The following is a 15,811-nucleotide window of genomic DNA, read 5'->3' on the forward strand; positions in this document are numbered from 1 at the left end:
CAGCCTATGCAGCTGGCGTGTTCTTCCTTAGAGGAGTCAGGGCATATATTTTTCTTTACTTATTTGCCCAGTATGTGTCATTTAAAAGCAGAAATGAAAGCATCAAAACCCTTTAGAAAGCTGCCGTGTATTGACCAAAGCCAAGAGCGGATTACCAGAGGCAAGCTGCTTGTTGCAGCAGTGGGCAGCGAGCAACATCTGTAATGCACTGAGGGTAATAGCTGGGCAGAAGAAATGGTGCTGAAGGGATGCAGTCCTGGTTTCTTGGTTTTGTCTGTCTTGAGTGAACAGCATCCAGAGGCCGCGGTGCATTGTGAGCCAGGTAAGCCGGTGGGAATTGTTTGAATTTTGTCCAGCAACTTTTGTAGTGTCAGCTTTTCTACTAGAAGAAAGGGATCTGTGACAGGTGGCTGTTCCTAACGCTGCACTTTAGCATGTCCCCTCCCATTGAAATCAGAAAGCATTTCATGCACATATTATATTCCTGGGACTGTCTGACCTGTTACTTCAAAGGGTACTCCTTTGTATATAGCATTAAGGCAGGCATTGCTACACAGGTGGGCTCTTTACCTCCACTACATCTGTGTGGCTTGATGCACCCAGTTGGTTCGAGCAAACTGGGTGGAATTATAACTATTTCTCTTTCATGGGAGAGCTCACTAGAAAGGCCTTAACATGCTGCAGTTGTCTTTCAAGGAGCCAGCCCACCAGAAAGCGCAGCGTATGTTATGCCGGCAGAAGTCAGGCTGAATCTAGTCTGCAGCGCGTAGAGCATAAAGTAAGCCTCTGGAAAGGAGAAAAACCTGCTTCTGCAAGGCAGAGTGCTATCTTTTAGATCTGCATTCCTGGGCTACCTGCCTTGTGTTCGATGGCATCAAACTCTCCAGTTCCAGCCGTGGTTTGCTCTAAGCTTTCACTAGGAGGTAAAATTGTGACATACCTTACACACAGCTTGGTGTCAGTACTTTTAAAGCACTGCAGGCTCTCCAGTCTTGCAGATCTTGCTTCAGAGGCACCCTTTTGAACTTGCTTCTTCCAGCTGGTATCATTGTTTGAAGACTGCTAGTTTTCTTTCACGTTTCTGAGATAACTGAGCATAACTGTACTAGGTTAAATAAAAACTTTGCTTCACTTCATACCCTGCTTCAGACAACAACTAGGAAGCATGCAGTGATGCTTCACTGAGGGCATCCTCCCTCCTTACTGCTGTCTGAAGCTTACCGTCTTCCCATACTAAAGGTTCTGTCTGCCTTCGTGTTTACTGGCCTTTTTTTTCTTCAGTAAACTTGTCTGTTTTTTGATCTGTTTAGTATCTGCATCCTTTTGTGACAACAAGCTCCTCAGTCTGAGCTTGTAGTGAACAGCACTCTTTTTCTCAAATTTGAAGGATGCATTTCACAGCCACCACTTCTTGTGGTGTCTGCTGTTAGTCCGAGCCTAATGGAGCCATTCCTGTTGCTTCCCAGTGCGTATCTGCCAGTCCTCCCTCCAAAGGTGGGCAGAAGAGCTGTTGCTGGATGTTTGCTTGTTTCTCCCACTCCTTTTAAAGTTGTTTCACTCTGTTGGTCAGGTTAAAGCCCTGATTTAAAAAAAGATTTTTGATTTTTTGATATTGTACGGTATGTATAATTTGCAAAACATGGTTGTTTTGCAACCAAGGCAACTCAAGGCAAAATATCTTCACTAAACTCAGCTATAATTGTGTACCCTCGTTGCCAAATGACCTGGCAGCTCATATCTTTCGATAATACACTTCCCTCTCTGCAGGAATGCTGCTGATTTCCTCGGGTGGTACCAGGTGAATGTGACTGACAGTGCTGTGCAAGTATTCAGAGACAAGTTTTCCCTCGTGGGATGCAGGTCTGGGTGCCGAAATGCTTTATTCTGTCAAAGGCAGAAGGAAAGACCTTTTGGGCAAGGCTGTTACTTGCATTGCAGAGTGGTGGCATTTTGGCTTTCTGTGCCAGCGGACACAAATGAGGGAAGAGCTTGTCCTTCTGGCTCGCTCCCAGCTGGTACTACCCTGCCTGCCCCTTTGTCTGCAGCCTGTCCCCTGCTGCTCCTTTCCAAGGCAGCGAGTTACCTGCCGAGGCTCTGATTCAAGCAAGCATGTAAGCACATGTTTGAATCCCATTGACGTCAGTGGGACTTAAGCATGTTATTAAAGCTAAACATACGCTTAAGGGGTTGCTGGAGTGTGGCTTGGATGCAGATGCTGTCTGCCAGATGTGCTCTTGGAAGACATGGAAATCTCCCTGGTGTTGTCACATTTACTAGCTAGGATCAGCAGGAACCCTACTGGACATGTGTAATGTGCCCCTCTGAATTCAGAGGAGATGCAGCGATGTGAAATACCCAACTGCTGCGCAAATGCTGCCAGATCCTAGCTAGAAATGGGCAGCTCTGCTGGAAGAGAAGGACTTGCACAGGCATAAATAATCTTGTACCTTTACAGCTTTTCTTGCTGACCTTACGATGTGCAAAATGTATTATGACCTTTGTTGCGATTTCAATCCTGGATCATTTTGTGAAGAATTACAGCTGTGTTTTAATCCCTGGTGCTCGGAAATGGTAATAGGCTTTTAAAATAAAGGTTTTGTCTCATGTGCTGGCCTCATATCTGCAACTTAATGTGCATGGTAAACTATGCGAACAGTACGTGGAGTTCAAATGCAAAAGGAGTTGTTGAAATTTTTGCCTACTCCCAAATTTACAGTAGTATTTTTAAGATCAGTCTGTCTCCAGGTGCATACTAAAATATTACTGCCTTTTTATTATAAGTAAGATACCGTGGGGGTTAAAAATAAATACTTTTTTTTAGGAAGTTGTGATACATGTCCAAGCTTTTCTTTCTCGTAATGTCTGATAACATTTACTAAACATATTTGGAGTTGCCAAAAAAGCAAAATCCTCAAATGGCCTGTGTCCAAACAGTTATGAGGCTTTTTAAAATATGCATATTAATATATATAAAGTGACTTGCATGCAAACATTAAGTTGATTACAAGATAACCTGCACCCTCTGTTATCCACTGCATTGTTTGCGGAGAGCTTGATGCTAGCAGTGTTTCAGCACTAGTAACAACGACGTCAGAAGCTGCAGTGCCAAGCAGTGAATTCCTTTGCAGGAAACCTCCTCGGATTCAATGGAGATCTCCTGGGAGCTCCTGACTTCATCCCTTCCAGCAATTCAGTGCCATGGTTCCAAACCATGGCATTAGGTTTCTTTAAATACTTGGATGTTTCTCTCCTTTTCCCAAAAAGTTGCATAGTACGTCCTCCTAAGGTGGCTGACATGGAAACCTTCATGCTTCTCACGTGTGAAATTGAGAAGGAATTAGCCAAGAAATGGCTGGAAGACCTAAACAAGCACTCTGCTCTGCTTCGTTACTCATTCACAGAGCTTTCAGGATGAAATCTTTTGAACACTGACCACACTGTGGATTGCCGTTCCTTTTTGGAATATGCTTTAACGCTATATCTAATTGCTGAGAAAGGCCCGAGGTAGATGGAGCAGTTGGACAGCTTTGGTAAATAGGGTACCAATACAGAAGCTATCAAGGTCTCAGGTCAGCTACAGAGCCTTGCCTGTGCCTTGACTGAGCTTAGTGTTTGTTCTGCCGAAGCATCTGAGATCCCTTTCGTTGCTTTGCTGAGGGGGATGCCCAGAACAAGGGCATGGGTTTTGTTACTTCAGGGCTGTACAAGCAGCCTTTGGCCATTCCTGTTTGAGGGAGGCAGCTGTCAGCATGAGCGGAAGGTTAGTGCCGGTGTCGTAGCCGTGATGAGCTGATAGACCGTGGGTGAAGCAGGCTGTGCAGGCAGGGGTGATCTCTTCTGTTACATCAGTAGTCTGCATGAGCTGCTCACTCTTCACGGCTGCTGCCTTGAAATCAAGTAGTCTTTTCTGGAAAATAATTTGTAGCCAAGGCAGGGAGATATCCTTGTCCTAGTAAGGACTGGATTAAACCTCCAAGTTGTCCTGGTACACGTGTTGTCCACATTAGTTCCTTACAGATAGAGCTGGCCATGGGTTGCTTTAGTCAAACAGAAATCCCTGAGTTTGATAACCATGATAGTGTGTGGAAGAGGGGAATGAAGAGAATCCAGCAACCGTGGCTTGAGTCTTAAGTGATGGGAGACTTGTGGATCGATTTATTTATTTGTTGTGGGAGGTTTTGTTTGTTTGTGCACATTGTCTGGGACAGATTTTCCTTTGCTGGTTTCAAAATATTGACTTCAGACAACCCTGAGGAGTCTGGCTTAGGATGAGGTAGAGAACTGCTGCTAGATATGAGCTTCCCACACAATCGGGAAACAGGGAAGTGTCTTCCAAGGCTGCTCCTTGGCTCGGAGTTAAGGACTGCCTGGGGACAGCTGGAGATGCTCTAAGTTCAAGGATTTGTGAATGCTTCTCTCTCAGAGCTGAGGTCTGTGATTTAAGTCTGTCCACTAGGGCATCTCTGTCCGCACAGGATTTACCCTCCCTTGAAGGTAAACAGTGAAAAGAGAAGAGAGGGGATGTGGTGGGCAAAGGCATCCTCCGTCTCGTGTACTGAAACAGAACATGGGGAGTATGGAGCGTGTGGTTTGAGGCCAGGAAGAGTGCAGGCAGGGGAGAACCTCAGTTTGTTGCCTGGCAATTAGCGCAGACACATGAAAAAAGAAAACCTGCTTCCCATCCTGTTTTTTTTATCCGATTACTGTGGAGTATGAAATGAATAAACTCTCATGGGAGGAGAGAATCAGGTCTTTCCTCTTCCAGCTTGCTGTCCTGCCTGCTGGGGAGAAGTGTGAAAGATGTGGATTTGCTTTCCCTTACGTGAAGAGTAGAACTGGGTTTAGGATCCTTCATCCTGCGTGACTGCCTTACAGTGTGGGCTAGTTAGAAAAACAAAAGGTGGATGCTACCCCAGTTTCCACTTGTTCTTCCTCCCGTGTTTTGTAGTGTTCCAGTGCTGCCTTAATGTGTTAGATGTGCTCAGAGCACTCCTGCCTGGTCATGGATTATCCTGAAGCTTTCTTGGCTCCACAGCCTGGGTTTGAATGCAGCAGGGCTTAGCTGGGACGTGGCAGGACACATCTGTGCAGGCACAGTTGTCTCAGCTTGGGCACCCAAGCACTCAGCAGGGTAGATGCATATTAAAAAGTATGACAGTGTCTATGCAGTGTGTGGCACTATAATGTTTAAGGAGCTACATTTAGCACTGAAGTCTAAGCTGGTGGATTTAGGTTCCCTGACAGTGGCTAGAGAGGTACCTTCCTCTTGGTTTTCCTAGGATAGCAATGCCTGTCTTTACTGGGTGACAAAGATACTCTTTCTTTTTTTTTCCTTAATCAACTCTTTCAAACTAGCCACATCTTTGACACAGTTCCTTCAGGCAGGACGAACTGCGTACCGCTGTCTGGTTGGAACAAATGTCACGGGAGGTGAAGAGCACGAATTCTCGGAGTCGGTTGCCTCTCAGAAGAGCCTCCTGCAGATCTGTTAATAAACATCCCCAAGTATTTCCTGGCGTTCATTCCTAGTACACACAGGTGGTTTTGTCTGTGAAGTGCGACCTCGTTAATGTAAGGTTTTGCTCTGCTTTCATTGCAGGTCGTCAGAGCTGCTGAGGAAGCTGCTTCCACCCTGGCAAGCTCCATCCACCCTGAGCAGTGCATCAAGGTGCTTTGCCCCATCATTCAGACTGCAGATTATCCAATCAATTTAGCTGCCATCAAAATGCAGACGAAAGTTATTGAGAGGATTTCCAAGGAATCGTTGCATCAACTCCTTCCTGATATCATTCCTGGATTGTTACAGGTACAGAATCCCCTATCACAAATGCTCCTGAGTGCAAACCGTCACTGAACTGTTGTGCACTTTGGGTGTACTTTAATTTGAAGCCCAGCAGGCAGGATGGTCCTTCTTATTTTCTCTCTGAAATCGGGACCGAACTGCTCAGTGACTTCATTCAGCCTCTTTCATAACCCTCTCAAGCTGGGTGGGGAGCTGTGTTTTTGCCAGTGCTAAGACTTGGTCTTACATAGTGAATTTCTCTCTCGGTGCTGGCTGTAGCAGGGCTGTATTCAGTTCCCTTGTACAAGCAGCTGGCAGTGCTAGCAACTGGGATGAGACTGAAAGCACGACGGAAATAAGGGGAGGTAGCAGCAATGGAGGAGAGAGAATGTGGGTGTGTACTGGGGAGGGGTTGTGACAGGAGCAAATCAGTCAGTGTGAAAGGGTGGATGTGGTCGGACTGAAGTAGAGAACTGGGATAAAGAAGCTGCCTCATTGTGAAGCATGAAGAGTGGACGGATAAGAGCAAAGTCAGAAATTTCCCTTGTGCATCCTAGCATTTGTCAAAACTTTGTCGTGTCAGTTCTTGCAATTGTTTTCTTATATTTCAACCTCTGGGAATCGGGCAGTTCTGTATTGATGTAAACTTTTGTTGTGAAAAGTTCTTAGCCCTCATTGCTGGTGACAACAATCTGGACAGTGTAGCTTCACACCAGAAAAGTTTGGGAGCAGCACGCCTTTAAAAACACAGTTATATTCGTTTTATTAGATTGCTTTAATGTCTTAAAACAAATCTAATTTTGGATCCTAGTTTGCGATTTTTTCATCTTGGAGCAGCCAGTGATATTTCTTCATCTTAGGAAGTCACAGTGATCAACAGAATCCACTCGTGTTTGGAAAGCATTTGGGGATCCTTCTGGCTGAAGGGCTTTGTGCAGAGAGCACCACAGCTTAATATTTCTCTGAGCTCACCTAGGTCTCCTGCTCTTTGGGATTTTAAACAGTCCTTTCAGGCTGTATTTTGGGCCTTGCAGCCAGAACGTCAGCCCTGCTGGCAGGCAGCCTGGCAGCCCCAACCATGTGCTGGAAATCAGCACACCCACAGGGGTCTCTCAACATGTTCTTTTCCATGGTATTTCCTACCTAATAGGTAATAAAAATTAATAATAATAAAAGCTCCTGGTTACAGAAGGCAGTTCATTTAATGGACTAGCACGGGTGTAGCACTGCTCTGTACAACGTTTAAGCCCAGTGCTTTTAAAGGGTTGGAAAATAATCCATGACAATGATTTTTGCAGCTTCTAGTGCCTAGATAGAGCTGTTCTATGCAAATACCTATTTGGGTAGAACATCTATTCACTAAACATTCTGGATTTCATATTCTGAGTGATATAAATATTAGGCCACTTTTTTAAAAAAAAATCATTTCAATCTGTAACTTTGCTCAGGTGTAAAACTGATTTACTTTCTGTTAGATTTGGCTCGGGAAGGATGTATCTGCAGGCAAGCTGGGAACGCTGGTGTTCCACTCCAAGAAGTCGTCCCATACAGCACGTGGTCATCCGAACTGGACATGGGAATGTGTACATCTGATAGAATCCTAAGCTGAGAATCTGTGCTCCTGCTTAATGACATAAAACCCCAAGATGTTAATAACTTACAGTAATGACATAATTTAAGAAACAAATAGGATGGGCTGGATGTTTGTATTTTCTTGCCCTTTGAGCACTCATATTGCAAACTGTTACATTCAGCAAGGCCTTTCTATTGATTTGTTAGGTTGGTAGCCACGCTTGCAAAAAGTTAATCAGCTTTTTAGTATATTGATCTGTGAGGATGTTAGTAAGTGCTGTTTGATTTGTGACCATTTTTTCTTGTTTCCTAGGGTTATGATAACACAGAGAGCAGCGTCCGTAAAGCTAGCGTATTTTGCCTAGTGGCAATTTACTCAGTAATTGGAGAAGAACTGAAACCTCATCTCGCACAACTCACAGGAAGCAAGGTATGTGAGTAATGCCTCTGGTATTTTGGTAACAGCCAGCTACTAATAGGAGTAAGAGCAATGGCAGCTCTGGATCAAGTTCCCTGTACTCTGTTAAATCCGAATGGGTTAGACTATCTGACCATGCCGAGCACCACTAGAACAAGGCAACACCTGCTCAGCAGTGTGAGCATTTCATACCCTGCAGACCAAATTTTGAATGGGGTTCAGGGTTTGCTATCATGCTGCATTTGATGCTGTGTAACCGCGAGCTGCTTCTGAGCGGGTCCTTCCCACTACAGCCATGGTTACTTTGGTCCTTCTGCGTTGCATCGAGGGGGTGACAATGCAGTGAACTGGATCAGCTGGCTTCTGTGGCTGAAAAACTAATCTGAAATACAAATTATTTGTTTTTCAGTCTGCTCTTTGGCTGAGACGTTAACGTGATGCAGAGTGATGGGAATGCATGGTTAGGATGGGTAGGAGAGCAGCAGCAGGTCATGATGAGGGCTGGTAGAAATGCAGGTAGAGCTTCACTCCTGCTAGCATGGCAGATGTGTCCCTTTCCTCCTGGGACACCAGCAAGTCTGAGCGATCTTTCAGAAGCCTTTGTGCCCTGGGCTCATGTGAGAAGCAAAACCCAAGTTATGACCTGATGCTGCAAATGAATTCAAGTCTTTAATTCAGCCTTGTCCTTCAGACAAGAACTGGCATTCAGGAAGCTGTTACAAGACTTCTCTTCTTTGAAGTCGTAACACCTGAGGTTTCTTTGCAATTTTAAGATGAATTCTGCATTGTCTCTGAAATATGTCTCTGAATGTGAATAGCTACATAGTTCAGAGAGCTTCATCTGGTTGTTTTGAAGCAATGGTTTCCTCCATGGGTAGGAAGTGTTGTGTAGGCTGAAACAGAATCTGAGACTAAGGACACCTGGATTTTATTTCTGAATTGAGTTGATTTGTCCTTAAATTACTTGCACCTCCCATTTGCTCTGGAAAAAAAGAGCTACGGGTGCTGAGATTTACCTCATTTATATTCAGGCAGTTGGGAAATTCCCCTATAAAATGTTGTAGAGACTTTATTATCCCAGTATCCTAGGTGCCGTGGACTTACTCCACCACATAACTAACTATAAACATGTGAGTAATTCTTCCGAGTTTACGCAGACTGCCTGCATGTTTAAAGTTAAGTGTGTGCGTGAGTCACTGCAGGATCTGGAGCTAAGGTGGTAAGGCAGAATAAGAAAACAAACCCATGCAGAGGAAGTGTATAATCATAACAGCTGCAGTTTCACTAGATGGCCCAAGTTAATGAAGATAGTTAAATGTCATTTGAAATGAATGTTTTGGAAAGAACAAAACCCTTCCTGCTTTTACTCCCTAAGCATGGGGACCATGGCTCTTGGATTACTGGGGTGTGAGTGAATTCGGGACCTACCTGCGGCCCCACTGACCTCTGTTGGAATCCTGCTTACCTAGAGCAGGCTGTGGGACTGAGGTCTGAACTGACAGCTGCTGAAGTGAAACAAATGGTTTTTTAAAATCCCATTAAATCTGGCTGTAACTTCAGTGGGACCAGGCCTCCCCTCCTGTTTCTGCATGTTCTGAAATGTGCTCGGCTTTGCTTCTGCTTTTCCTCCAGAGAGCCTGGTGCCAGCTTGCCCAAAACAGAGTTCACTGCAGAGTCTGTATTTGAGGCTTGCAGCCCTTCTGTTTTTCCTGGCATCTTCCAATATTTGTTGTCTCTTTCAGATGAAACTACTAAACTTGTACATAAAGAGGGCCCAGACCACCAACAGCAACAGCAGTTCCTCTTCAGATGTTTCAACGCACAGTTAATGGAGATGTGTGGACATATGTGTAGACTTAGAAGCAATCAACGGTGCCTCTCAGAGACCTTTCTGCTACTCTTCACCGGCGCGCTCCATCAGCTAAAGGAGGCCATGCAGATATTTATTGCAATCAGTATTTTAGTCCCTTAAAGCTTTTATGTAGAATCTTACTGGTATTGAATGTAAAGGAAGCAAGGTCTGTGTTGCAGTCTTCATTAAAAGTGAACAACAGAAAGCCATACTTAAACATATTTGTATAGCCTGCTGAAATCTCGGAAATATGTTTAGGTTAGCGTTCCAAAACAGAGTCCGAAAACCTGGACGTGCGTAAAGGTCAAACAAATCTTGTTTTAGTTCATGCCCAGTTTTGCTTTCTGTGCTCTAGTTACCCGCTGTCTCCCTGCAGCCGCAGCCCTTCTGGCTAGGCTCTCCTCTTAAAAGTCTCATCGTCCTGTTTTGTACTTCCCATCGCAGCTTGCCTAACATGCAGGGCTCTCCAGGAGGAGATCTTTGCCAGTGTGGCTGTGGTTCCAGCCTTTGATGCTTTAATAAGGAGATATCAAGTGAGTAATGAAAAAGTAGGTTCTTTTTAAATATCTGAGTTTTTGTATATAGTTCCTTTGACAGATCTCCGATGGGCTGATTTCTCTGTAACTGCTCTCCAGCCAGCTGTGCTGTGTGGAGCAGCTGGGCTGTCGCTCCTTTCATTGACCGTGTAAATATTTCCCCTCTCCCAAACCCATTTGGCTCTTTCATGTGCTAAAAAAGACTCTTCAGGTTACTTGTTACTCCCCAAAGGGAACCTGAGTCACAGTTCTGGGACTGATGCCCGTGTTCAGGCACTGGAGCTCGGTGGGCGTTGGATCAGGCTCGAGCGTGTCCCCGGGTGGGCACTCGGAGCTGGCAGGGCGGTGTCGCAGCGCTGCCCTGCGAGGCTGGACGTATTTTTACCCAGGTCCGTAGCGCCAAAGGGCTGACCTGCTGCTCTGACCGGGCCTGCCGATGTTGGTTAAAAATGGCTTGCTTTCTCCCTACAAATCCTGTGCGCTTTGGGCAAACTGTTCATCCCAGAGGACAGAAAGGGAATCTGAAACTGGACAAAATGACCCCGCGGAAGCTGAGGGCTGGCTGGGGTAGTGCTGGGCACCTGCTGCAGTTCCCCTCCTGTGCCTGAAGAGCCTGCAGTGCTGTTTGCTGCCTTCAGAAACCTCCTCCTCCTCCTTCCCAGCCAGCCCCAGGCACAGCCCTGCTGGGTGCTTTGCATTTTGGGGGGTGCTTGGGGTGCTGTGCTGGCTGAGGGCGCCGCGGGGCAAATCCTTTTGCAACCTGATGACACAGGCAGAGGCAGAGCCACGCCAGCAGCAGTCAGATACCCGATGGCACCGTCCTGCACCGAAGGGAGACCCCTCTGGGCGCAGAGGGCGAGCTCCCCGTCCTGTTGCCTCTGCCTGTGACCGGGGGAAGCAGCAGGATGCCAGTGCTGTGTTCGGCCTGAAGCCAGATCCTGGCTGGTGGGCAGGCCTGCCCCACACCTGCCGCGGATCAGAGCTGGGATTTTGCCCCCAGCGATGCAGGAGGACGGTGGCCTGCAGCTGTGTCGATAGATGTGTGCTCCCTGGCTTCTCCCAGTGCCTCAGTCTCTCTCCAGCCTCCTTCGTTTCCCCTTGGAGGAGCTGAAGGGGCACCCCGGCAGCACACTGGGAACATGAGAGGTGCCAGAACTGCAGCGGGGAGGGTGAGGCCTTGTTGTCCTCCCTTTCCATCAGTCCTTGCTCGTGTGGCCCAGCCCCAGGGAGCCGTGTTGGGAGCCGGCTCTGCTCCAAGTCCCCAGCTCAGGAGGGGCTGAGGTGTGTGAGGGCTGTGCGGGACTGGGCTCAGAGCTTCCTGGCCCCTTTCCCGGCTGGTGTGGGAGCCAGAGGAGGTGACCTGCTCCCGAGGATGTGTCCAGGCTTTTGCTGGCTGCAGGGCTGGTTTCCCTCGTGCTCCCCGGTGGATAATGCCGTGGCAGGAGGAGCCCTGTGATCCTGGCGGTGGGATTCCTGCGGGCTCTCTCCTCGCTAGAGGGAGGATTGGCTGCTCCATGGTTGGTGTCTCCCTTTCCGTGGACCATTCCTTTTCAACATCTTTCAGTACACTTGTTACAATATTCTTTTTTTTAATTTTTTTTGAATGATTCAAATTATTTTAGTTTAACATGAATTTATTTTCCCTTTTGAGGAAATATTCAGCCGACTTGTTGGCAGCAGTTAGCTGTCTTGTTCGAATTTTTAGTAGTTGGTTTTTTTTAATTTTTATTTTTATTCTGCTTAGTATTTATGCCTCTTTTTCTCCCCATCTCAGTTCAGCATCTTCTGTTCCAGTTCTGGGGTTCAGAGGTCAGCATAGCTGACCGGGTGGCATTTAGTCCCTCCCAGCAGTGATGGAGCTTCGTCCATCACTCTCTGCTTTCTTTTTTCTTGTTTGTTTTTTTTCTTTTTGAATGGCACACTGTAGCAAACCTCCAGGAATCGAATTCCTTCTCAAACGATTTTATATATTTTATAAAATCCTGTTAGTATGCACTGAGAGTGAACGCACTGTAACGTCCCCGAACTGACCCCAGCGCGTGCGCTGACACTACGGTAGGAGTTACCAGCTCGTCCCTGGGCAGTAGGTGTGAGATCCGCTGCTGATCTGAGGCTACAGAGATGAGCACGTATTTTTCAGATACAATTGGCACACTTGGGGCTGCAAAATGGTAGGACCAGGCCTTACTTTCTTAATCAGATTCTGTTCCTGTTTTTCAACAGATGCTCATTAAGGTGTTCCTTCCTTTCGTTACGTGAGTCGGTCGCGGACTGTTCATCCTTTGAGTACTCTAGACGTATGTTAGACCTGTATGCAGTAGGGAGCATTCTGCGTAGGTATTTATAAAACATTGCGTATAATGTACATAGTGAGGTTGTTTAGTATGTTGAACATGACCTGATCCCTTTTTTTTTTTCTCCTTTGAAGTACTCAAAGGGCTAGCTCTGAATGTCACCTCTCTGATCTCCAGCGTTCTGACTTCAAAAAGCTGTACAATCATTTTGTTTTCAGCAAGCATAAAGGTCTCTCTGGCTACAAATCACAGTGTCCACGCACGTTTGCAGAGAAAGATCTGCATGCTGGCAGTGCCTCACCGCACCGGTGAAGCTTGTGTTCACGTTCTCCCAGCAGTAGCCATCTACTGCAGCTGCCTTTTTTTTTGTTTTTTCTCCTTGCAGCCCGTTATGCAGGGCTTCAATTTTTTCATACCTTTGAAAAAAAAAAAAAGAAAAAAAAAAAGAAAAAAGAAAAAAAAGTGTTTTTGTTTTTTTTTTTTGCCCACCATGCTTTAAAAGTCTGAATGGGAGAAATCTCTCAGCAGACAGCGGCTCCTGGCTGTAAGGTTGCCGAAAACCTCAGATGTGGATGTGTTTTTCTGCCATTGGCTGCACCAGTGCTCCATGGGCATGGGCGAGTACCGGATCCATCTGCCCCCCAGGTCTACGTACTGTAGTTCTCATGTAGTGCAGAATTATCGAGGCATGTGGCTTTCTTAAGGTACACTATGTGTGCTTGCCTGGATTACAATACAATACGAGACTGTCTTTTTTTATTGCTTACTACTAGCTTACTGATAACCTATATAAGTAACATAACTCACATCTTTGTCATCGAAACCTTTTTCTCCCCACCCCTTTATTTATCAAGCATAATATTGCATATTAAGGGACAGAAAAATAGACCTTTGTAGAACACAGCAGGACGTTGCTAACAATGTTTTAAATGGGAAGTGAAAAAAATGCTCTGAAAAATGCCAGCCATGAGAAATGACTTTGTTGGCACCGTGTTCATGCGCATGGATTTTTTTCTATTTTTTCCGCTTTTGTCATGTTACATCCATATCTGTATTTATATCTTTTGTTTCACTTTTGAGTGTATCATGGCAATTGTACAGATGTTTTTTGTTAACATTTACGTGATAGAATTTGCTAAAAAAAAAAATTAAAATAAAACCTTTTGAGTTTGCCCTAGAAAAAGTGGAAGTTGTTGTTGTTGGTTTTTTTGTTTTTTTTTTTTTCAGGGGAGAAATACGAAAATGGATGCATTATCTAACGTGTCAGTCCAGCAGCCTTTGCTGGTAATGGGTTTGCTCTTTGTTGAGGACACGGCGAGCCTTTTGGCGCGAGGACAGTCTGGTTGTGGCAGTGGCTGCTGCTGCCTTGCTAACATGGAAATGCCCCTGCCCATGGTGTGCAGAGGAACGAGGGAAAAACTCACGGAGGAGTGGATCTCTCGGGGGGACTGGACACAAGGCTGTGAAAGCGGGGGCTCGGCACATTTTGGAGAAGCAGCTCTGTCCTGATGAAGCATCTTGTTGTCTCCCCATCACGTTTCCTGCTGTCCTTCAGCTCCAGACAGCTGCCCTGCCCTACGTGCCCTGAAGCTCAGCTCGCCGTCGGCGCTGGGCAGGACCCGCTGCTGGGACCAGAGCCGCTCACCTGCCTGACGTGCTGCCTCTGCAGGAGCCGGGCCACGAGCCAGCTCTGGCGTCGCGCCTTCTTTCCTCCCAAGGAGGGCTTTGGGCCTGACCCAGGGAGGAGCCGCAGGGCTTTGCCACGTGGGATGCCACCCATGAAGAATTTGGGGCCTGGGCCCACCTGGGATGAGGAGCAGTGGCTGGTCTCCCTGCTGCAGATGGACCATCTCCCCCCTGTGGTGGCAGGGGCTTTTTTTGACTCTGCTACATACCAGAGCAGTGCGAGGGAAGGTCCAGCCATGCCCTGTGACCCCAGCTTCTTCCCAGAGCACCTCCCACATTGTTTTTCTCAAGCAGTGCCAGGTACCTGTGGTTATTAGAAAGGGAAGAGAGAATGAATAGAGTGCTATCTTCTCTGTGCCTTGTAAAACTCCAGATGCTGGCTTAAATTAGCCTTAGAGCCCTGGGGACTTGGGAAAAGCTCTGAAGTCTGAGGCATTGCAAATGCATTATTAGAAAAGCCAAGGCAGGGAGCTGGATTTCACCGACACGTGCTTCAAATGGTCAGTCCTTGCAAAACCCTTTCTGGGGGCTGAGGAGAGGGACATCCTGCACATGCAGAAATAGATCCTTCTGGCAGTTTGTGCAAGACCCGCGCAGGGGGCTGCTTGCAAGGCTGGAGGTCTCCTTTTCCTTCAGAGCACCAGGCAGCAAGGGTTGGACTGGAGGAGGCCGGGCGTTTGCCTGCTCCATCGCCAGAGAGCATCCCTCCGTACTCTGCAACTGGCTTTTACCCACTCCTTGCTCTGTTGCACGTGACGCAGAACAAATGCTAAGATGGCGCTGCAGCTGCGGGCTCATCCCCAACCACGGCAGAGCACAGAGCTCCGCTCCCAGACGCTGTCTTCCCCCAGCGATGGCTTGGGCCTGCAGGCTCTCGCTGCCCTAGCCTGGCCCTCTGCTGATCTCCTTGGCAGAAACAGAGACGGACTTTAGTGCAGAGACTTTCATTTCCAGGGGTACCAGCACAGGCCTCCCCTCAGTGCTACAGGAAGCAGCGTGGCAGAGGCAATGGTTTTGGGTGTTGCAACTCCAGCAAGTGAAAGGTCCGACAGGAGCATCCTGGAGCAGTTTCTCCAAATGAAATACAGGAGCAGAAGAAAATAATCTCGCTCGGTCTTTGGCTCCCGTCCTCAATTCCTGCACGTGCTGCAGCACGTCCTTCAGGAGGAGGCTGCACGCTGACAAGGGGGCGTTTGTTCGCTGAACCACCTCCAAGCGTCTCTTCTTGCAGCTCTTTTTGTCGTGAAGTCCCCTGCAGTCGCAAACTACTCCATTGCTTCAGAGATGGAAAGTGAGGAATGGATGTCATTGCTGGCTTGGACGCTTTCGCTGGGCTCTCCCCCGCGGTGGAGGAAGGGAGTTGATGCCAGCAATTAAAGGTAGTTAGCACTTTGCTGGCACTTTCCTTGCTCTGAGCACTTGCAGCCCAGTTTTTAGTTTTTCTCTGTCCCGGAGGGTCCCAACTGCTGCCGACTTCTCGGTAGCCCGGCACTTTGCAACCAGTTCCCTCCCGCTGAGGGATGCACCAAGTGCGACCAGAGTCGCACTTCTGGGCCAGTTACCTTATCTTAATTTCCTCCAGTTAAAGAATAAGACTTTTCAGCTTAAACCCCCTGGGAAAGTGCAACTCAGCTGATCGGTGGTAACTTCAGTTAAAGTCATTCCGCTGCT

General features: G+C 47.1%; 1 protein-coding gene across 26 annotated transcripts in view; it reads left to right on the plus strand.

Annotated features, from left to right (window-relative positions):
* The window catches only part of CLASP1 (cytoplasmic linker associated protein 1), a 162,490-nt gene extending 148,853 nt beyond the window's left edge, over window positions 1-13,637 (plus strand). For all 26 annotated transcript variants that reach the window (XM_066999387.1, XM_066999388.1, XM_066999389.1 and 23 more), the window contains 3 exons: window positions 5,600-5,806; window positions 7,668-7,784; window positions 9,515-13,637. In XM_066999387.1, the coding sequence (XP_066855488.1) occupies window positions 5,600-5,806; window positions 7,668-7,784; window positions 9,515-9,601 (411 nt within the window). In that variant the 3' untranslated portion in view covers window positions 9,602-13,637. The remainder of the gene's footprint in view (window positions 1-5,599; window positions 5,807-7,667; window positions 7,785-9,514) is intronic.
* Window positions 13,638-15,811: the final 2,174 nt, after the last annotated feature.

This window comes from Anser cygnoides, chromosome 6, assembly GCF_040182565.1.
Source record: "Anser cygnoides isolate HZ-2024a breed goose chromosome 6, Taihu_goose_T2T_genome, whole genome shotgun sequence".
NCBI lineage: Eukaryota > Metazoa > Chordata > Aves > Anseriformes > Anatidae > Anser > Anser cygnoides.